Raw genomic sequence first — 23,019 nt, 5'->3', positions numbered from 1 at the left:
TACATTCATAAATATTCTCAAGTCTTCTGAAATATTTCTTCGTTAAGTTGTTTTGCATTTTGTCATAATGTCTGAAGAGCGAAAAGTAAGGGTTTCATTATACTGGAGGGAGGGGGTGAGGTTGTGGTGGCGAATAACTCAGTAACCTATAGTTTATCTCCACAGTATCATGTTAAGTTGCCATTTACAATGGAGTACGATACATTGGTATCGTTGTTATGTAAAAAAAATGAGTGTGAACAAACATTTAGTGAACCTTAAAGTAACCGAAAGATATCCGTATTTTGTCACTCCGTAAGGGGTTGCTTGTTATGCTGAGTTTAACATCGAGGACGATGAAACTCTAAGAGATTTTTTGAAGACTCCGGATGAATACCGAAAATTTCTTGTGATAAAAATATTGGAAATGTATGTCAAGGTTGAAGATGTTCGCAATAATGAGGTTTCGCAAAGCAGGGATATCCCTTAGCCATCGAGTGGTTATTTTGGAGCAGTTTTAGCCGAACAAGTTCCAGCTGAAAGAGTTTGGCCTGATCTAAACTTATCTCCACGGGCGAATGAGGAGCGAGGAAATAATTTCTCTCCTGCTTTACATAATCCACAAGACGAGTGGTAAACTTCAATTTTGCTTTGTGTTACGATATTTATTTTAACTGTATTGAATTTGAATTAACACTCATATATTCCACAGGGGGTACTGGCCAGATATGAATTTTACAAGTTATGAACCAACGCCCGGTTGGAATATGCATAGTTCTGATGTGTTGGATCATGGTGGTCCATCCGTGAGTCATCACCAACAGGATAATGTCCATCATGGGATATCAACACATTACGATTTATAAGTGAAGTGATATAGCTATATGTAAAGTATTTATCAATTTGAGTAACTCATTATTTTGTTGGTTGTGCAATGAAAATGAGCATCCTGAAGGTCCTGTCCTTACTCAATTGCCCAAGACGACATATTTAATCGGGATCTAGCAGATGCACAGAGTCAGAAAGAGAATAGTGATTATGACAACAATGCCGATGAGTCTGGAGATGACACACCCTTCCCTGATAAGGGTCATGATGAGGAGGAAGAGAATGTTGGACCTGATTTGACGAGGGAGCATGCTCCACCTCCCGTTAGACCAAGAGTGTACGAGTCCCACGTGTCGTTTCATTCAAGGGAGATTCCCTACCTTGATTATTTTCCAAGTATGCCGGATGTGGATGCCCTCACAAGGGATATTAACGAAATTCGGACAACAATGTAGGATGAATCTAGAGCAATGGTGCTGTCAAAGGGCATGCTTTTTCTTGATAAAACGCGCCTAACCAGGGAGGTGCTAATGTACATCGTAAAAGAGTATCGTAAAATCACGGTATGAGAGTCATCTCTAGATGTATACAAGGTAGTCTACCGTAGATGGTTTACGGGTTGTAATTGGATGCTGCGTGCGAGGAAAAAGAAAACAAATATGTGGGTTGTGGGTAAATACATTGGCACCCACAATTGTGAAATAGACACATTCAGTGGGAATCATTTTAACTTGAATGCTGACTTGATTTCTCTTGTCTTGATTCCACACATTGAAGCGTCCATAAGATACAAGATCAAAGAGTGTATAACATCCGTCCACCAGGAATATGGGTGCACCATTACCAAAAGAAAGGCATTTCTCGAGCTCAAACATGCGTTTGAAATTATTTATGATAACTGGGATAAGTCCTTTGCATCTCTACCCAGGTACATGGCTGCATTGCAATACTTTAACCCCGGGACTGTTGTTGAATGAAAGCTTGAGCGGAGTCCAGGAATACCAGAATATATATTTAAATATGTGTTCTGGGCATTTAAACCAGCAATTGATGGTTTTCTGCATTGCCAGCCGGTAATATCTATAGACGGCACTCATGTCTATGGAAAGTATGATATTAGGTTGTTGATCGATGTTGCAGTAGATGCTAATGGAAGTATATTTCCCTTAGCTTATACTATTTGTGCCAATGAAAGCCAAGAGACATGGACACTATTTTTGAACCACTTGAAAGAGCATGTTATCAAACAGCGTTCAGGTATTTGTCTAATATCTGATCAGCTTGGTGGTATAACGTACAAAATTTGCATGCATGGCAGGAACTGTATGCCTACCACCGTTACTCTGTGAGGCACCTGAAGGCCAATTTCCAGAAGGCATATCCCAATAAGGATTTGCATGATTTAATGTGGATGGCTGCAACAGATCACCAAGAGTGTAAATTCAGGAGGCGCATGGAATCTATCTGGCAGGAAGACGAGGGAGCCTATTGTTAGTTGATGCGACATGAGCTTGACAAGTGGACTCTGCATGCGGATGGTGGCAGAAGATGGGGAATTCTGACTACAAATGTGTCAGAGTCTTTCAACGGGTTATTGAAGTCTATATAAGGATTGCCTATCACTGCCATAGTGCGGATATCATTCAAGCAGATGTCAGAGAGGTTTGTTGAAAGGGCTAGAGGTGCATCATCATTGATGGAAATGGGTGTTGAATTTATGCCAATACCAATGAAAAGATTTGAGAAATACAGGAAGCAAGCACATTGGCATTCATTTTTGCAGTATTGCAACAAGCGAAATATTTTTGACGTTCGCACCGCTATCCATCATAACCGAGGGAATAATACACACACCGTAAATGAAGCCAGAAGGTTATACTCTTGTTGGAAATGGTCCATCTACCACATGTCGTGCTCACATGCCATCAAGTGCTTTTAACATACAGGTTTTGGGGCAACCTTCAGCTGGTTTGAGTGGCGGTGGTAATCCAGCTCCTGGTGTAAGTTCATCTAATGTGCCCAACTATCAAAGATACACGTAGTATTTTATTTCCGTAATGTGATTATAATAAGTGTATGTACTTGTTTATCTTGCAGAATGTATGAAATAAAATTATGTTTTCATTGCTGTTAAATCTTATTGATATTTAACATTAATACTTCAGTACAACAATCTAACATAAACCCATTTAAAAAAAAATTATCATGTATTTTCATTAGTTTTACTGAATTTAAATTATGTTAAGTTGCTATGTTTGTGTTTGTGTTGTAGTATTAAAATAACGAAGAACCGAAGAAATAAAAACATAATGCTCATATAATATAAACAATAAAAATTATTGCTATTATTTACTGAATGTCATATGTACATAAAATAAAATAAAAAATCAATGTGTCCCACATTCTGTATGCTTTAAAGCAGCCGTTGTCCTGAGGCGCATCCCATCCCGCCCGGCTACACTATCAGGATCATCCTCATCACGTCGCCTCTTTATCGGAGGATGCGCTGCAGTATGATCGTCAGTAGGGCTGGCAGGCTCGGTAGAAGAGGCCGTCGGTCCAGCAGTAACCTACAGAATAATAAGATATTTTAATATATGAAATATATATTAGTAATGTACGTGTTTAGTCACAATAATTTAAATTGTCTTACCATGGTCTTGTCGGGCTCCTGAATATAATCATCCGTCGCAGCCAGGTCAGTATAGCACAAAGTGGCCTCCGTGACGGGCGAGGATGAAGCCTTAATTAAAAAAAATATAAAGATATTTATGGCTAATCAATGAGATAAAAATAAATTTAAATTTAATAGTAATACAAACATACCTGCACCTGTAAAAGATCCCCAGTATCCCTCGATGATGAGCCACAACTCAGTCGGCGCCCACTATCCACATCTCGTGTCGGCCGATCATCAGCAACGGTCGATAAGCCTGGAAGATAGGAAAATACTGATCCCAATCCTCTCGTGTAATGGCCGTGCCCGCGATCAACAATGGAGCGGATGGGGTCACCTGCGAAGTCCCTCGAGTGAGCTGAAGCTAAAGGCTGAATGACGGCATACTGCTGTGAGAGTGGTCTGGCTCATGGAGGTCACCCGGCTGATCAACTCCAACATCCTCAACAGGTACCTCAACGCCCCCTTGCTGGGGACTACCTCCTCGCTGACCCCCACGACCTGCGTGGGACACCCTTACCTTGTGGGGCACGCCTGCCACGTCGACCACGTTCCAGCCCCACTGGTGGCCCACGATAGTACTGCTCTGGCGCCACATACTCAGCCTCGTATCCTAATCGCTCATCATCCCGGGCTCGCCTCAATGTCCGGGAAGCCAGATCGGTAACCTGGCGGCCATACTCGTGCAAAGCGGCTGCTCCATCGCCGGTATGCTGCTGCATCTGCAGTCCCAACTGGTGGAACAGATGTAGGCCAATATCCTGCACAACATGTAAAATATAAATTACGGAACGCTAGGTTAACGTTATAAGTAAGTATATCAAATAACATACCGGTGCCTCGTGCCTCCCGGCCTATGGAACGTACCGACTGCCAGCGCGATAAATGGGATTCCCGACAAAAAGTCGAGTAACGCTGCGGTACCAGCCCATATATTTATGCTCAGTCTCCGTCCGGTCAGGTGGAGGGGAGGCGGAATCAGGTCATATCGCTGGTCCCAAGTAATGATCTGCGCGTCTAGCCATGCTATATATATGTCTGGTCCACCCTGGAACGGTCATCCTACTGGTAATGTGTGATATGCCAGGCGGGCGGTGGCGGTACAAGCTGCGGGCGGCCAAACTGGCGAAGTACTCACTCGGTGGCATGATGCTCCACAATATCAAGGCACATCAACAGGACAGAAGAGCTCCACATAATTTGGTCGGCCGAGCAATAATCAGGAAAACCAGCTATTAACTCGTCGCTTTATGGCCTCCAAATGAACTATTAAGTAACAACAGAAAATGTGAGTATATGCAACACATATGAAGCAAGGCCACGTAAACTTAGGTATACATTTACTACTGTGCCCTCCAGCAAATCCAACAAATCCCTGCACAAGGGGAGATTATATCGAGCCTTGTACTCTCGTCCATATCCTCGCCTATCAACCCACATCCTAGCTAGAGGTAGAAACAGAGGTGGTGCACCCGGAGCTAAGGGTGGTAGAGGTGGCTGCAACTGCAGGAACCGCTCTCAGGCCCAAACCTAATATACAAAGTGGACGTAAAATTTAAGGTATATTTTTATTGGGTATGCTATAATGAATAGAGTATTCGACTATGTTTTCACCTGTAGCAGCGGTAAAAATCTAACAACGTCATGCTGGGTGCCCATGCTTGCCCGACACATTTGCCTGTACAAGTAACCGAGAACAGCAGCACCCCAGCTGTACTGGGGTAAATCATCTAGCCACTCAAGATGATGAAGAAATCTCAAGCTGACTAGGTTCCCCGAAGTGTTCGGGAACAAAACCCTCCAAACATAAGGAGCAACAGCAACCTCGTGTACCGATGAATATGAAACTCCGGTGTATCATATGTGATGTCAGTGTGCAATGCCTCCAAATGCTGCCGGACGGGCGTCAACTGCAGACGACTGGCCCCAACCAGTGCAGTCTCATCCGGTAGCTGGAAACCGGTGAGCCGCTGCAGCATCTCCATGTAGTGCAAACCCGTATACTCTCTGATGGCATTCGACAAAGCAATAGGGTGTCCATCAACTGGCAACCGATACAGGACCTCCACGTCCTGAAGTGTGATAATGGCCTCGCCAATGGGCAAATGGAATATGTGCGTCTCCGGTCGCCACCGCTCTATCAGGGCCGTGATCAACGACCAATCCAGCTGCAGCCGGCCGATCTCCACAATCCTATAAAAGCCCGTATCCTGGAGGCATTTGACTATACAGGGATGGAGAGAGTGGTCCCTGAGAAAGCCCTACATATCATCTACTCTCCTGGAACAGAACGCCTGGGCCAGTAACTGTCCCTTCCTAATGTGCGGTGACCTATGATTGCCATGTAACAACAGTAGCTCCAGACTGGCAGGTCCGTGTGTTAGTTTGTTATTTATATGTTAGTTTAATATTGTATATGTTAGTTTTATTAATTTATATGTTAGTTTTATTATTTTATATGTTAGTTTTATTATTATATATTTTTGTTTATGACTCACTTATTTTTTACTATAATAAAATTAAATAATTAATTTTTATAATTATACAAGATTTAATTATTAAATATTCACATATGGGTTCCGGGCTCGATATTTGAGGCCCAGCAGCACCAAGATATCCTGAATTCTTGTGTTCATGATGAGAAAAGTTTCTCGATTTATCACTCAATATGTCTGTTATTTTAAATGTTAGTTTATTATTTATATGTTAGTTTAATATTGTATATGTTAGTTTTATTAATTTATATGTTAGTTTTATTATTATATATTTTTGTTTATGACTCACTTATTTTTTACTATAATAAAATTAAATAATTAATTTTCATAATTATACAAGATTTAATTATTAAATATTCACATATGGGTTCCGGGCTCGATATTTGAGGCCAGTAGCACCAAGGTATCCTGAAAATATTGTTGTTTTCTCATACTTAGTCCAGAAAATATTGTTGTTTTCTCATGTTATTTTCTTACGATTGTTGACTAGAATTGGACAGAGTTTGTGTTTGAACTATCAACTTTTTTGACGTATTTTTGGGTATAATAGATACTTAAATGATTAATTTCAATAACTACAAGGATACTACGCTAAAGGGCACTACACTTTACTATGCTAAAATGGTACTACATTACAAATACAAGCACTACATTAGGCCACAAGATACCACTAGAGGAAACTAAAGTAACAATTTATCTTTTTTACTAGTTTTTAAGCGAATAAATAATCTAAATCGGATAAAAATAACAAATAAATTTAATCACAAAACATTCACGAAAATACATATACCACTGTAAAAAGTAACTAATTAACATTTTTTGAAACTAACTAATAATACTTTCTCTATTTTTACTAATTATTTTAGCACACTAATATCATAGTCCGGATAAAAATAACAAATTAGTTAAATCATAAAACAACATAGAACACATTAAAAATAATTAATATGCATTTTTTATACGAGTTTTAACAAAAACTAAGTCGGAATACCTCGATTTAAGGTTTTTGAAAAGTTGAAGATTTGGTGATTTGGAGCCGAAACGAGCAATCCATACAATTACAAAACAACATAGAACACATTAAAAATAACTAATATGTGGGACGGGTGGGCTCCACTCAAGCTTTTTTGGTCGTTAATGGGGGACCGCCTGGTTGGTTTTTTAAAGGGAATGGGACGATTTATTATGTAGGTATAGCGTCGTTTATTAAGGCGATATACTATAGCGCCTTAATAAACGACGCTATACTTGTCCGTCTTTTCAAATTCACGTATAACGCCCTTTTAAAGGGCGCTATACCTTAACGGGCAAACAGCCATTAAGATATAGCGCCCTTTAAAAAGGCGTTATACATATTTTGGTTACTATATTTTTTTTTCACACATTTCGATCGTTTGAGTCCAAAAGAACCACATTTTGGTTCCAGATTCCAAAAAAAAATCCCAAAAAAGCACACACACATTTAGATAAAACTTTTTTATTTTGGACGAAGTTTGTGATTTCGACTAAACTCATTATTTTCAATTGGATGTGCTGATTCTATATTTCGAATTCGCCTATGTAAAATCTAACACGAGATTAGGATCGTCCTTTTCGTTCCATTCAATCAACTTATCTTGAAAATGCTACAAGTCACTCGAAATTTCATTGTTATTTATATTGTCTACGTCAAGTTATAGATGTAGTGAAAACTTGATCATCTCATGCTAGCTTTTCAATAATTATGCTTCAGTCTCAAATTAAACATGAACGAATGATTGGTGCATTCTTTTAGTTCTTTTTTTTTTTTTAATTTGTTTTTAATTTTTGATTCATTTCAACTTGGTAATGTTCCTTTCCTTGACATTTAAGCCCATTTGAAATGACTAGAGTCCAAAAATGCTTGCAATAACTTTCAATGCTTTGGTTTATTACTTTGTTCAAAGGGATTTTTACATAAATAACTGGCAGTTTTAGTGTTACTTTTCTTAACCGATATACATAAATTATACACTGTTTATACACATAATATATATAGATTATATTATATATTCACGGCTATTTTTAATTTTTAACTAAAAGTTAATTCTTTTTGTTAAAATCTTGTTTGACTAAATGGGTCTTGTCACATCATATTGTAAACAATAACTTGGCCTTTTCTGTTGGTCCAAGGAAGCAGACAATAGAAGACTTGACAATTCAGAAAATAGGCTTTGATCCATTTATGTACTGTCTATTTTTTTTACCCATTTGGATTCAAATTTCCATATTTTAATGTCGAATTTTAATATAGTGGATCATTTTAAGAGAAATTTTTATTTCTATCTTTCCTAATCCACGTTATTAACTTGAAATCGTAGTAGGATAATCTCCTCGCAAAGATAAACTTGTCTCTGGTCTTTTTAGGAAAATTATAGTTTCTTTAATACTTGCTTGAAATGGGAAAAGACACACACTTAATCCTTAAATCAAGCTATAAATTTTTTTCTTTCTAAAATTGCAAGCATCCATTATTTATAGTTGTGATCATGGAATTTATGTTTAATTTTTTCCCAAGTGAGCAATAGTTTAGTATATTTGGGCTTTCTCACACATTGGTCAAGCAAGATATGAGTTTGGGCTCCTAATAGCAAGAATCCATAAAAAGTGGACTTCATATAGGCCCACTTTACTAAATCCATTGGGGCAAGTGCACATATAGCCATTTTCAACGATACTATTTAGAGATTAGCCAATACTTATTTTGTTCTAAAATTCTAAATTAAAAAGGACAATTCAAGGTATTTTTGTCTCGAAAATTTAAACTCAAAAACTAAAATTCAGGACGCACTGACTAATTCTTAAATAGTAACCCTTTAGAGTGGCTACCTGAGTCATTTCTATAAATAAATCCATTTGCATACACCGGTCCTGTGGTTCTATATATTGCAAACGAATACACACACACACACACAAGATACTTGTTACCTTCTTGTAAATTTAAGCAAAAATTATTGCACTCATGGTTTAATTCTAACAACAATAATAACAACCCAGTATAATCCCATTAGTGGGGTCTGAGAAGGGTATTTTGTACGCAGACCTTACCCCTACCCTAGGATAGAGAGGCTGTTTTCGATAGACACTCGGCTCCCTCCCTCCAAGAACTCTCCACCTTGCTCTTGGGGTGACTCAAACTCACAACCTTTTGGTTGGAAGTGGAGGGTGCTCACCACTAGAGCAACCCACTCTTGTCTCATGGTTTAATTCTAAGCATATTTAAAATAATTTCCAATTGAGTCCTCAAATTTCCTCATTATGTAGAAATTAGCATTGTCAATTTTATTCTCTTTCGAATCATGGCCTTACCACTCGGGTTTGCGGTGCACGTTCCCGCTGGATTGGACACATGTTAGCTGCAGGAAATATTTGTTCCGAAAGTGACTTCGATTTGACAGTTCAGGTTCAACTCCTCACTTAACGTTAATGGACCTACAGGTCGGGCCAAATAAGTTATCGTTGCAATTTTATTTAGAAATGACACTAGGTAGCCACTTTATAGGCATGCTATTTAGAAATTAGCAGCGCGTCCTGAATTTTAAATTTTCAGGACAAGAATGTCTTAAATTGTCCTGAAGTTAAGATTTTTAGTTTAAAATTTCAGGACAAAATAAGTCTTTGCGAATCTCTAAATAGCATCCATGAGAATGGGTATCCGTGCACTTGCTCCCAATTTTATTACTTTTGGGTCGAATTTATGTAGTTGAGCTAAATAAAATTGTGAATGTACTAATTTATTTGACATGTATAATTGAATTGATGATTTAATACCAGGGGAAGACCAAGTAGTATGCAGTGACGCCACTCTCTTCCTAAAGTCGGTTAAATTCGTTTATTTTTAAGGTCCAAAGTAATAACAAACGCCAAGAAAAAAATATTAACTCCACATATTTCTTCCTTAATATTACCAACTTCAATTTTTTATCATTCAGTTTTCTCTCTTCTCCAATTCCAGGTATATTAATCTCTCAATTCAGTTTCTCAAATTGAAAAACTTTATTTCTATTTTCTTTTCTTTTCCTTTTTTTTTTCCAATCAATTTCATGTCTTTATTTGGTACAAGGTTAAAAGAGTGCTCTTTTTTTCTGTTTTAATAGTAATCTCAAATTTGTAAAAGGGCAGGAGAAGAACTTAGGATACGATTTTTATATGTGTTACCCCCCCCCCCCCCCACAACAAAAAAAGTTAGAGGAAAGCGGAATATGAATCAAATTATTTAAATTTTTTTAAATGTAAATTGGACATCAATCTCTTAATTTTAGTTAAAATAAAATTTACATAATTAGAAATGATCTAAGAAGTTGTATGAGTTTTGACTTATTATAGTTGGAAATACTTTAAAGAAATGATAGTTAAGAAACTGTTTAGACAGAGGGAGTGCTTGTTATTTTAGAGAAATTATTCAGTTTCAGTTTGTTTCTTGTTTATTACAAACAAAGGATAATTGAAAATTAAAATATATGTAACTTACTGCTTGTTATCTGCCATGGAAAGCTATGTCTAATTGGTTGATTGTTTTATGTATGCAAAATGTATTTTTATTCTTTTTTTAAAAAAAAAAACTAACCCAAGTAGCCGCTCACCTAATCTCTTAAACTAAAAATAGCCACCGGCGGATGTATAAAATATATATAATTATATAATATGTATATATACTCGGAGCCGAGATTAATGGGTGCTCGAGCACCCAAATTCAGTGACTAGATCCGCCCCTGACTGTAGGGTCTGGGGAGGATAGTGTACACGCAGACTTTACCCCTACCTTGTGAGGATAGAGAGATTGTTTCCAATAGACTCTCGGCTCAGGAAAGTATAAGTACCACATTAATGAAAATATAGACAAGAAGGGACAGTACCAAAAAGCCATATAAAAGCAGAATAAAAACGACAAGACAGTAAGGTGATCAACAATAAAAGAAAACAACGGTTAGTCATAAAAACCTACTACCAACAGAAAGCGAGACTGTGTGCCAATACTACTGTTATGAACACTCTAGACTACCTACTCTACTACCCTAATTCTCGGCCTGCATATCTTCCTATCAAGGGTCATGTCCTCGATCAGCTGAAGTTGTGCCATGTCTTGCTTAATCACTTCTCCCCACCTCTTCTTTGGCCTACCTCTACCTCTCCTTTGGCCCTCTAATTCTTCAATAATGATTTAAATTCAAAAACAAACATTCTACTTAACATAATCTGGATTAGACCTCTACGATATAAGCAAGACACATGCTGAAGACAAAGTCATCAGAAAATATCCAAAATTTTAATTTTTGTGAGTATTTTTACTTGCATTAAGGATTTTAATAGTTTGGATTATTTCCTTAAGTCATATTAGAGAGGAGAAGCTAGAAACCTGAGGTAGAGACTAGAGATGTTAAGCGTAGGCTGAGTGGTGGAGCAGAGCACTTGAAAAAATAATATTTGGATACATAAAAACACAAGAAGAGAAGAAATTTGCCCGAATTTTCGTTATTATTTTTACTTTGGTATTAAAGAGTTAGCTAATAATCAACTCTTCTATACAACATATTATTTTAAAGACTAATGATGTAACATGAAAAATGATCAGTAACAAGGTTCAATTAAAATGTTGAATAGAAAATATATTATCCCCTATAAATTTCCATTATTTTTAAATTATTCATGTCGTACCGAAATATAAATCCAATTCTCAACAATTAATATTGTACAAAGTTGAGGCTTGGAGACCATACCCTGGGAAGTCTTGCTATTTGCCTTTTTTTGGAGGTCTTGTTTATTTAGTTATTTATTTTATTTTTATAATTACGTCACGTGACTGGCATATGTGTATGCACAATTATCAATTTTAATCCAAAATTATAGCATGTTCGGCTAAGCTTTTAAAATCAGCTTATTTTGAAAAGCGATTAAAAAAATGCTTTTGATGATAAGCACTTTGTGCCTGCCCATTAGGGTTTTTGCGGGAAAGGTGGAACAAATTCACTATATATAAGCCAAAATTATGTAAATGTAGAGATTTGTAAAATGACCATTAATTTGACTTATTTTCAAGTGGGGGATACCTTAAAAAAAGAGAATATATGAAATGGAGGATACCTTAGTAGATATATGGAACTGTACATTGTTTGTGATAGGTTAAGTTAACTGTAACCGCCTTTCATAAAGCCTATATTAATCGGGTATAGTTAACTAATAGTGTGGCAATATTTTAGAATAAAGGGTACAGGAAAAGGACAATTCAAGGTATTTTTGTCCCGAAAATTTAAACTCAAAAACTAAAATTTAGGACGCACTGATTAATTCTTAAATAGCAGCCCTTTAGAGTAGCTACCTGGTGTTATTTCTACAAATAAATCCATTTGCATACCCGGTCCTGTGGTTCTATATATTGCAAATTAATACACACACACAAGATACTTGTTACCTTCTTGTAAATTTAAGCAAAAGTTGTTGCACTCATGGTTAAATTCTAAGCATATTTAGAATAATTTCCAATTGAGTCCTCAAATTTCCTCATTATGTAGACATTAGCATTGTCAATTTTATTCTCTTTCGAATCATGGCCTTACCACTCGGGTTTACAGTGCACGATCCCGCTGGATTAGACACATGTTAGCTGTAGGAAATATTTGTTCCGAAAGTGACTTCGATTCGACAGTTCAGGCTCAACTCCTCACTTAACGTTAATGGATCTACAAGTCGAGCCAAATAAGTTATCGTTGCAATTTTATGTAGAAATGACACCAGATAGCCACTTTATAAGCATGCTATTTAGGAATTAGCCAGTGCGTCCTGAATTTTAATTTTTCAGGATTGTCTTGAAATTAAGATATTTAGTTTAAAATTTCAGGACAAATAAGTACTTGCTAATCTCTAAACAACATTCATAAGAAGAATGAGTATCCGTGCACTTGCCCCAATTTTATTACTTTTGGGTCAAATTTATGTAGTTGAGCTAAATAGAATTGTGAATGTACTACTTTATTTGACATGTATAATTGAATTGATGATTCAATACCGGGGGAAGACCAAGTAGTAAGCAGTGATGCCACTCTCTTCCTAAAGTCGGTTAAATTCGTTTATTTTTAAGGTCCAAAATAATAACAAACGCCAAGAAAAAAACATTAACTCCACATATTTCTTCCTTAATATTACCAACTTCAATATTTTATCATTCAGTTTTCTCTCTTCTCCAATTCCAGGTATATTAATCTCTCAATTCAGTTTCTCAAATTGAAAAACTCTATTTCTATTTTCTTTTCTTTTCAATCAATTTCATGCCTTTATTTGTTTGCGATCATCCAATCCATGTTCATTTGGTACAAGGAAGAAAAGGGTGCTCTTTTTTTCTGTTTTAATAGTAATCTCAAATTTGTAAAAGGGCAGGAGAAGAACTTGGGATACGATTTTTTATAGTATTATGTCCTAAAACTAATAGGATGACAAAGCTAATGTCTAAAATTATGATTATGTCCTTTTATTGTGAGTTATTATGCTTAATATTAAAATGTTATTTTTGTAATCCAACATTTTATTCATGTTTTTATAACAATATATAGATAGATATAGATATAGATATAGAGAACAGAAATATATAGTTCTGTTCACATCATATGAAAAAAAGTTATAGTTCTGTTCACATTGAGAGCTGGGGTTCGCTGGTTGTCACGGCATAATTTTACCAATAGGTCGTGATGGCGCCCAACACTATAGCTAGGCAAATCAACTTAATAAATTAAGCATATATTGACAAAATTTAAAACCAAGAAAATAATAAAACAACAAATTCTACCAATGTATGTGCAAAGAGCTGGTGTCACAAGTGTATGAGCATCTAGTAAATTATACAAAACCTCAACTATTGTCTGAAATAAAAATAGACAGAATAAAAAATACAAGGAGAGACACTAGTAGTTGCAGAACGGCTCAGAAAGGCAGCTTACCACTATGCCCCTAGATAACGTGGGTGTAAGACGATAGGTCCCCCACTAGTACTTGCCTCAGGTCCTGCACAAAAAGTGCAGCAAGTGAGTGCTTGTTATTTTGGGGAAATTATTCAGTTTCAGTTTGTTTCTTGTTTAGTACAAACAAAGGATAATTGAAAATTAAAATATATGTAACTTACTGCTTGTTATCTGCCATGGAAAGCTATGTCTAATTGGTTGATTTTTTTATGTATGCAAAATGTATTTTTATTCTTTTAAAAAAAAAAAAAAGAACTAACCCAAGTAGCCGCCCACCTAATCTCTTAAACTAAAAATAGCCGCCGGCGGATGTATAAAATATATATAATTATATATTATGTATACCGGCTAGAAAAAGTAAACATTGATTCTGGCCAGCTATTTGTGTAACAATCCTTTTTTTTTTTAATAAGTATGGCAGAAGTATCATGTATGTTTACAGTACAACAAACAATAGGCAGTGTATTATGTTGCAAATGCGGAATCTTGATGCAACCAAATGCTGCCAATATGTGTGCTAAATGCTTGCGATCCGAGGTTGATATAACAGAAGGCTTACAAAAACATGTTGTGATTATCCACTGCCCCGAATGCGATAGCTATTTGCAGCCTCCAAGGAGTTGGATCAAAGCACAGCTCGAATCGAAGGAGTTACTCACCTTCTGTATCAAGAGGTTGAAGAATTTAAATAAAGTTAAGTTGATGAATGCCGAGTTTATTTGGACTGAACCTCATTCCAAAAGGATCAAAGTTAGGCTTAGAGTCCAAAAAGAGGTACTAAATGGAGCAGTTCTCGAACAAACATATGCCGTTGAGTATGTTGTTCAAGACCAAATGTGTGAATCTTGTTCAAAGGTGCAAGCTAACCCTGATCAATGGGTGGCGGCTGTGCAGCTTAGACAGCACGTTTCTCATCGAAGAACTTTCTTCTATTTGGAGCAGCTCATTCTAAAGCACGAGGCTGCTAATCGTGCCATAAAAATTCAACAGTTGGTTCAGGGAATTGATTTCTTCTTTGCACATAGAAGTCATGCTTTAAAGTTTGTGGACTTTGTGAGTAGGGTGGTACCTGTTAGGAGCCGAAATGACAATCAACTTGTATCTCATGATCACAAGAGCAATAACTTCAATTATAAGTATACATTCTCTGTAGAAATCAGCCCGATTTGTCGTGAGGATTTGATATGTCTCCCTCCAAAGGTAGCAGCTAGTTTGGGAAATATCGGTCCTCTTGTGATCTGCACCAAAGTGAGCAACAATATCGCTTTATTAGACCCGTTTACTCTGAGGCATTGTTTCTTGGATGCTGATCAGTACTGGAGGGCGTCGTTTAAGCCTTTGTTGTCTAGTAGACAGCTTGTTGAGTATGTAGTTTTAGACGTCGATGTGGTTTCTGAAGAAGTTAATATTGGGGGCTCGACGTATGTTTTAGCTGATACTCAAGTGGCTCGTGTATCTGATTTTGGGAAAAATGATACTATGTTCTCTGTAAGAACACATCTAGGCCATCTTCTAAATTCCGGAGACTACGCCCTCGGTTATGATTTATATGGAGCCAATAGTAATGATATTGAGCTAGACAAATACAAAGGTCTTGTCCTTCCGGAGGTGATATTAATTAAGAAAAGCTATGAAGAGAAGCGCCAAAAGAAACGTGGGAAGCCTCGATCTTGGAAGCTTAAGTCTCTTAATATGGAAGTCGATAACTCTGGCAAGGGAAGAGATCAGGAACAAAAGTTGAACTCAGAATATGAACAATTCTTGAGAGATTTAGAGGAGAATCCTGATCTGAGGTTCAACATATCATTGTATCGTAATAAAGAATATCAACGGTCGGAAGTCCTTCTATTCCTTTGGAGGAGTTACTTGCTGATCTTGATCTGAGTGATATTGATGTTGAAGAAGATTGCATACTGGAGTGAAATGCAGACTCGTGAATTGGAAGCGGAACTTGAAGTTTGATCCTGAAGCTCGTCTTATTTACGTCGTGCAAGTCAGTGGCTTCATAAATTTTGGGTTCTAGTACTAGGACAACTAGTTCTTGTTATTTCAATATAATGATGATCTGATGGCTATTTCTATCTTACGCCATTTGTTTGTTCCCTCTGAACGTTGCCTTACTAATGTTCGTGTCTGTTATGGAGCCTCACTACCTCTAAATGCCTGTTTTATTTCAGTTGGCTTCATGTGATTTAGCTGTATTATATTATGCGAACAAATTATGGTTACTCCAATTTTATAGACCAATTTTCTTTAAAACCAAATCCGAGGAAACAATAGCCTCAGTATTGAATTTTGGGAGTGTTTTCTCATTATCTGTACCTTGTTCAGTATGACAGTTCATACTCCATATGTGCCAACAAAGTTGAGGAATAAAGACCCAAAAAATACTTGAGATGATTTGATATCGTATGCTTCTACTATGGTTACAGCCGTATTTGATGCAGTTGGGCAACTGAATTTCTATTCTTTAGTTGGTTGATATGAGAGTGATTTTTCTATGTACTTCACAATGAATTGAGAATTGGGAGATGAATGCCTTATGCGGAAAGGAAAAGAACTGAAGCAGAAACTGGAAGTTTCTTGTTCTTCTGAAACAAGAGATGCTCTCTTTCCAAACAAGTACACACAAGCTACAACGGTGGACGCGACCTCAGTGCCACATGATCAACAGGTAATTTGAAGAAAAATAAGCTCATTGAAGTTGGATTTATGCAATTTCACAAATCTGTCTTAACTTTTGCTTTTTCTTTTTTCGTTCCAATTTTATCGAAAGTCTCCCATGGGACGACTTTTTCCATTTTTTTGTCTCATGGAGAAGAAAACCTAGTGTGTGTGTGTGTTTCAAATTTGACATGATAATAAATAGCAATGTCTAATGTCCCCAAATCCACAGAAATCCACCTCTTATGCACTTCACAGATCACATCTTTTGTTCCTTTTCACTTTAGAATTTTTCTAGCTTTTGCCAAAATTAATGGATAGTGAAACTAAGAATGGAAACTAAAAACAAAGGACTTATAGGGTCAACTTGGCTTCTTACCATGAATGATTAAATAAAGGAGGTCAATCTAAATTGCAATCCAAAGTTAATACATGACAGAAAATCACCTCAAATATAACACAAGATAGAGCAGAAAGAATTGTAAATTCCTTTCAAATACAAAAATCTCCTACTTCATCCGTTGTATACAATCGCGCTCTTTACAGTAATAGGAGGAACCTTCCTCTGTCTATACAAGTTTTGAGTCTGCTACTTTTCCTGTTAGCTACTTCTGTGTTCTATACATGTATCTACTAAACGAATACACAAACAAATTATATGGTTGACAAGACAGTGCGCAACATGCTTTGATGTGGTAAAGGTAATGTTGCATATATGTTGGACAGGACAGAAGGCTGATGTTCCCTTTGGAACTTGTTCAATAGATTGATCATTCGCCTGATAGTTTCTTCTGTTGCTAAATTTTTCCCTGCCCATAAAACCTAAAAAAGAGAATATATGAAATGGAGGATACCTTAGTAGATATTTGGAACTGTACATTCTTTGTAATAGGTTAAGTTAACTGTAACCGCCTTTCATAAAGCCTATATTGACTGGGTATGTTAACTAATAGTGTGGCAATATTTAGGATAAAGGGTACAGGAAAAGGAAATACTACCTCAGCAAAATCAACATTTCTCAAACTATCTTTGTGAAATTATGTTGGTACCATTGTCTGAGTCACTAAAATAAGCAACTTACGTGAAATGCACAACCATCTACATGCACACCTAGTACTAATACATATGACATGCATTATCAGTGAAATTTTGCCCGAGTGTTTTAAGAAGATTCAACCTTTCATCATCAGAATCCTCTGTATCTGAATTGTTGGAAACACTCAAATAATTCTTTAGCTGAGCAGATTTTAGTACAACGGGCATGGAAACACTCAGATAAGGAAGGAAATCTGCCCCCAAGCATTTGCATAGTCTACCCCATGCCTGCAACATAATCAAGTGGAAAAAACAATAATTTTCTCTGGTATAAATTAGCCAAAAACAGAAAAGCAAAATTCTAAGTGTTTCAACATACTTGTAACAAAAGGCTCCTCATTGGATCTTCTACCTCCATGTGAGTTTCTTGCTGTGAAGTGAGCGCAGAAGTGACCTAAAATGACACATCGTTGGTATAAATGTATTTTTTTTTTCCAGGTTTCTCTATAAGAACTATATCTACAAGATTTGCTGTAGGAATGAAGATGGTCCATGCTCGAGTTTACAACAGGGTACACCTATTCCATTTGTAAATTCAAATTCTTATTAGTACTTCCCGCATTTTCTAGTCAAATATGACTTCATTTGCCCTGATTTTAATGGTTTAAATGTTGCTTTACTGCTATGTGATTCTAACTTTAAATCTTAAATGTTCACAGCATTGATTTATTTGTTAGTTCCAGGAAACACAGTCAACATTTATATAATGCCTGCAACAAGGGAATAGAAAGATATAAACTGTATTCACCTTCTCAACATAATCAAGGATTGCTAGATTCCCAACAGCCATTGCCGTCATGGTAATACATTCCAATGATTTGGTAAGGAGCATGCGACTTGTATCTTTATTAGTAGTTACCAAGATAACTTTCAGATATGGCATTATTGAATCATATATGTACGCAGAGTCTTCCTACAATATCCCAGGCAAACGAGGTTTAGAAAACCGGAACATTGAAAGAAAACAACAGTTGGACCCTTGATAACAAAAGTGCCTGTGATGAATTAGCTAAAGAAGCTAAAGTTACCAGAGCCGCTTCCTTCATCGTCGTCATTCCTCTCTGGAATTCAGCAAGTCACTTGGAATAAATGACATACCTGTAGAAACACAACTAATTTACTCACTATTCTCTGCAGGTAAGGTTTCAAGACATCTGAACTGCAATTGCGAGTGAACAACAGTATTCCTGAAGTTGCACGTATCTATATATAAATGAGATAGCATTAGTATGCAATGATATGTATTTTCAATGGACAAGTGTGAAAAGTTAGGAGTTCACAGTGTTCAAAACCTGAATGTAAATTATACTATCTGTAAAATTAGGCCAACCTTAAAACGTGGTAGCTAAAAAAGGATACAGAGAAGAAGATGTGAAGTACCTGCAACCTCGGATTGTCAAAATCATCTAAAACTTCTAGCAAAGCAGGGAGGATCTGTTGATGATAGTGCTCTTGAAAATGTGGGCTCAGATACTTTGAAAGCTGACCAATTGAATGAATTGATGCCCAGCGCACTCGGGGATACGTGTCATGGATTAGCATCACAACAGTCTCTACAAGCTGCCCCATCTCCTGCAACAATGCCTGGAATTTCCACACCAGAAATCACACACAAAAACTAGTTAAGCCCATATTTCACTTCTCCAATAGCCTTCTAAAGAATAAAGTTGAACTACTCCCTCAGTTTTATCTTATCTAACGGTGTTTTACTTTGGACACATACCAAAAGTATCCTAAGAATTTGTATTCTAAACGTGCTACAACATTTCTATGGTTATATGAACATGTCATTAAGGATAAAATGGAAAGTTCAAAGTTAAAAGAGATCTTATTTGACTGTGTTTTACTTCTGACACATACCAAAAGTACCCTTAGCACTTGTAATCCAAACATGCTACAAATTTATATGGCTATATGAACAATGTCAATAAGGTTAAAATGAAAAGTTCAAAGTCAAGGAGATCTTATTTGACAGTAGTACCCTTAGACCTTGTAGTCTAAACATGCTAGTATAACATTTCAACGGCAATAAGAACATGCTACTAAGGGTAAGACGGAAAGTTGAAAGTTAAACAGTTTCCTAATACAGAATATAACATTCTTTTAAGAACATACTTACTAAAAAGGAAAAAGCGCTACATAAAATGGAATGAAGAGAGTATTACCTTCGAGCAACCCTCAGAAATCAGACCAATTGCAGTAACAGCAGCATGGCGAATTCTCCAATTTTCATCATACAAGAAGCTGAACAAATACTCAAGGCAACTAGGCAAAATCACATTTCCTCCCAATGCAATTGCTAACCTACCCAAACTTTCCATAGCATAACTACACATACTCAACTCCCCTGCATTTTCATCATCACTAATTGCATTTCCCCAATTAGGATCATCTTCAATATGTACTAACATCACAATTAGCTGACTAAGCAACTTAGAAACAACATCCTCGGCAACTATTAAAACAAACTCTATAGCAAGTTGCCATGTCCTCTCTTTTAACTCCAAGTTCTCTACTACTTTCACCATAGAATCTATTACAACATCAATCTGAACCTTAAAAAACTCAGTTTCCGCCCCAGCCAAAATTATCAAATCCTCAAGAAGACTACACACAAGAACTTCCTCACCTAGTGCCATAAACAAAGTCATCATTACATACCCCATAAGATCATAAAACTTGCTATAATTCGCGGTGTTTCCCAAATACAAAACCAATTTTACAGATGCCTTAGCAGCAACAACACCACACCGATGATCTTCTAATATAGTAGGCTTAAGATCTTTAAAACCCTCAATCAAGATATCAATATAAGGCATAAAAACCTCAGGACAAATAGGAATCAAATCATTCCATAACAACAAAAGGCTCCTCATTGGATCTTCTAGCTCGATATGAGTTTCTTGCAGTGAAATGAGCGCAGAAATGACCTAAAATGACACATCATTAGTAAATGCAGTTTTGGATCTTAACTAATGTTGGTAGTTTTACTTTTGACACATACTCAAAGTACCCTTAGCACTTATAATCTAAACATGCAACAAATTTACTACGGCAATATGTGAACAATGTCATTAAGGTTAAAATGAAAAGTTCAAAGTTAAGGAGATCTTATTTGACTATGTTTTACTTTTGACACATACCGAAAAGTACCCTTAGACTATGTAGTCTAAACATGCTAATATAACATATCAACGACAATAAGAACATGCTACTAAGGGTAAGACGGAAAGTTGAAAGTTAAAGGGTTTCCTAATACAGAAATATAACATTCTTTTCAAAACATACTTGCTAAAAAGGAAAAAGCGCTACATAAAATGGAACGAAGAGAGTATTACCTTCGAGCAACCCTCAAAAATCAGACCAATTGCATTTCCCCAATTAGGATCATCTTCAATATGTACTAACATCACAATTAGCTGACTAAGCAACTTAGAAACAACATCCTCAGCAACTGTTAAAACAAACTCTATAACAAGTTGCCATGTCCTCTCTTTTAACTCCAAATTCTCTACTACTTTCACCATAGAATCTATTACAACATCAATCTGAACCTTAAAAAACTCAGTTTCCGCCCTGGCCAAAATTATCAAATCCTCAAGAAGACTACACACAAGAACTTCCTCACCTAATGCCATAAACAAAGTCATCATTACATACCCCATAAGATCATAAAACTTGCTATAATTCGCGGTGTTTCCCAAATACAAAACCAATTTTACATATGCCTTAGCAGCGACAACACCACACCGATGATCTTCTAATACAGTAGGCTTAAGATCTTTAAAACCCTCAATCAAGATATCAATATAAGGCATAAAAACCTCAGGACAAATAGGAATCAAATCATTCCATAATAACAAAAGGCTCCTCATTGGATCTTCTACCTCGATATGAGTTTCTTGCAGTGAAATGAGCGCAGAAATGACCTAAAATGACACATCATTAGTAAATGCAGTTTTGGATCTTAACTAATGTTGGTAGTTTTACTTTTGACACATACTCAAAGTACCCTTAGCACTTATAATCTAAACATGCAACAAATTTACTACGGCAATATGTGAACAATATCATTAAGGTTAAAATGAAAAGTTCAAAGTTAAGGAGATCTTATTTGACTGTGTTTTACTTTTGACACATACCGAAAAGTACCCTTAGACTATGTAGTCTAAACATGCTAGTATAACATTTCAACGACAATAAGAACATGCTACTAAGGGTAAGACGGAAAGTTGAAAGTTAAAGGGTTTCCTAATACAGAAATATAACATTCTTTTCAGAACATACTTGCTAAAAAGGAAAAAGCGCTACATAAAATGGAACGAAGAGAGTATTACCTTCGAGCAACCCTCAAAAATCAGACCAATTGCATTTCCCCAATTAGGATCATCTTCAATATGTACTAACATCACAATTAGCTGACTAAGCAACTTAGAAACAACATCCTCAGCAACTGTTAAAACAAACTCTATAGCAAGTTGCCTTGTCCTCTCTTTTAACTCCAAATTCTCTACTACTTTCACCATAGAATCTATTACAACATCAATCTGAACCTTAAAAAACTCAGCCCCGGCCAAAATTATCAAATCCTCAAGAAGACTACACACAAGAACTTCCTCACCTAATGCCATAAACAAAGTCATCATTACATACCCCATAAGATCATAAAACTTGCTATAATTCGCGGTGTTTCCCAAATACAAAACCAATTTTACAGATGTCTTAGCAGCAGCAACACCACACCGATGATCTTCTGTTACTGTAGGCATAAGATCTTTAAAACCCTCAATCAAGAAATCAATATAAGGCATAAAAACCTCAGGACAAATAGGAATCAAATCATTCCATTATAACAAAGCACCCAATTTTCTATACAAAGAACTCGAACCCAAGTATCGAAACATGAAGTAAAACAGATTATCCCATTCATTTTTAGGAAATAACAAACCGGCTAAACTTGATACGCAAGAAACACAAGCTTTAAGCGTTTCATAATCCTTTTCAAGCCATAAACGATAGTTTAAGCCATATTTTAAGTCTTTACTCGTAAATGGAGGAAGACGGAGCCAAAGAGAAGGCAGAAGATCGCGAAGAAGATTATAACAGCGAATACCTGTGATCGAAAAAGGGTTACGTTGAATCATTTCGAAGAGTTTGAGAATTAGAGCAGTTGGGTAATGGTTTTTGGTGTAATTGAACAGAGTTTTTGCTGGTTGATAAAGATGATCGTCGTTGCAATGGAGATGTAATAGAAGGTTGATCATTGGGTACGGGTCGGAGCCGAATAGTTTTTTTGCGGATTCGGGTGACGCCA

General features: G+C 36.5%; 1 protein-coding gene, 1 long non-coding RNA gene and 1 pseudogene across 5 annotated transcripts; 2 read left to right on the top strand and 1 right to left on the bottom strand.

Moving 5' to 3' along the window:
* Positions 1-14,355: 14,355 nt before the first annotated feature.
* On the top strand, positions 14,356-16,021 carry LOC142166178 (uncharacterized; annotated as a pseudogene).
* A 1,056-nt stretch (positions 16,022-17,077) lies between these two features.
* LOC142166176 (uncharacterized) lies at positions 17,078-21,620 on the bottom strand. 4 transcript variants are annotated; one of them, XM_075224663.1, is made up of 7 exons: positions 21,044-21,620; positions 19,871-20,635; positions 19,086-19,289; positions 18,454-18,908; positions 18,025-18,099; positions 17,788-17,933; positions 17,078-17,432 (listed from the first exon to the last, which is right to left on the bottom strand). In XM_075224663.1, the coding sequence occupies exons 1-4, from the start codon at positions 21,578-21,580 to the stop codon at positions 18,774-18,776; spliced, it is 1,641 nt and encodes a 546-aa protein (XP_075080764.1). In that variant the 5' UTR covers positions 21,581-21,620; the 3' UTR covers positions 17,078-17,432; positions 17,788-17,933; positions 18,025-18,099; positions 18,454-18,773. The 4 variants fall into 4 exon arrangements, with proteins under 4 accessions (XP_075080764.1, XP_075080765.1, XP_075080766.1 ...); XM_075224664.1 differs by having other exon boundaries at positions 17,078-17,933; positions 18,454-18,618; positions 18,734-18,908; XM_075224665.1 differs by having other exon boundaries at positions 17,078-17,933; positions 18,454-18,618; positions 18,734-18,803.
* Positions 18,181-18,685, top strand: LOC142166177 (uncharacterized). The gene is made up of 3 exons (XR_012696370.1): positions 18,181-18,234; positions 18,383-18,526; positions 18,612-18,685. It is a non-coding gene; the product is annotated as an uncharacterized LOC142166177 (long non-coding RNA).
* Positions 21,621-23,019: the final 1,399 nt, after the last annotated feature.

The sequence above is a fragment of the Nicotiana tabacum genome, chromosome 11 (genome assembly GCF_000715075.1).
Source record: "Nicotiana tabacum cultivar K326 chromosome 11, ASM71507v2, whole genome shotgun sequence".
In the NCBI taxonomy this organism is placed as follows: domain Eukaryota; kingdom Viridiplantae; phylum Streptophyta; class Magnoliopsida; order Solanales; family Solanaceae; genus Nicotiana; species Nicotiana tabacum.
Note: the sequence above shows the minus strand (reverse complement) of the source record. Positions and strands in the feature narration are given on the sequence as shown.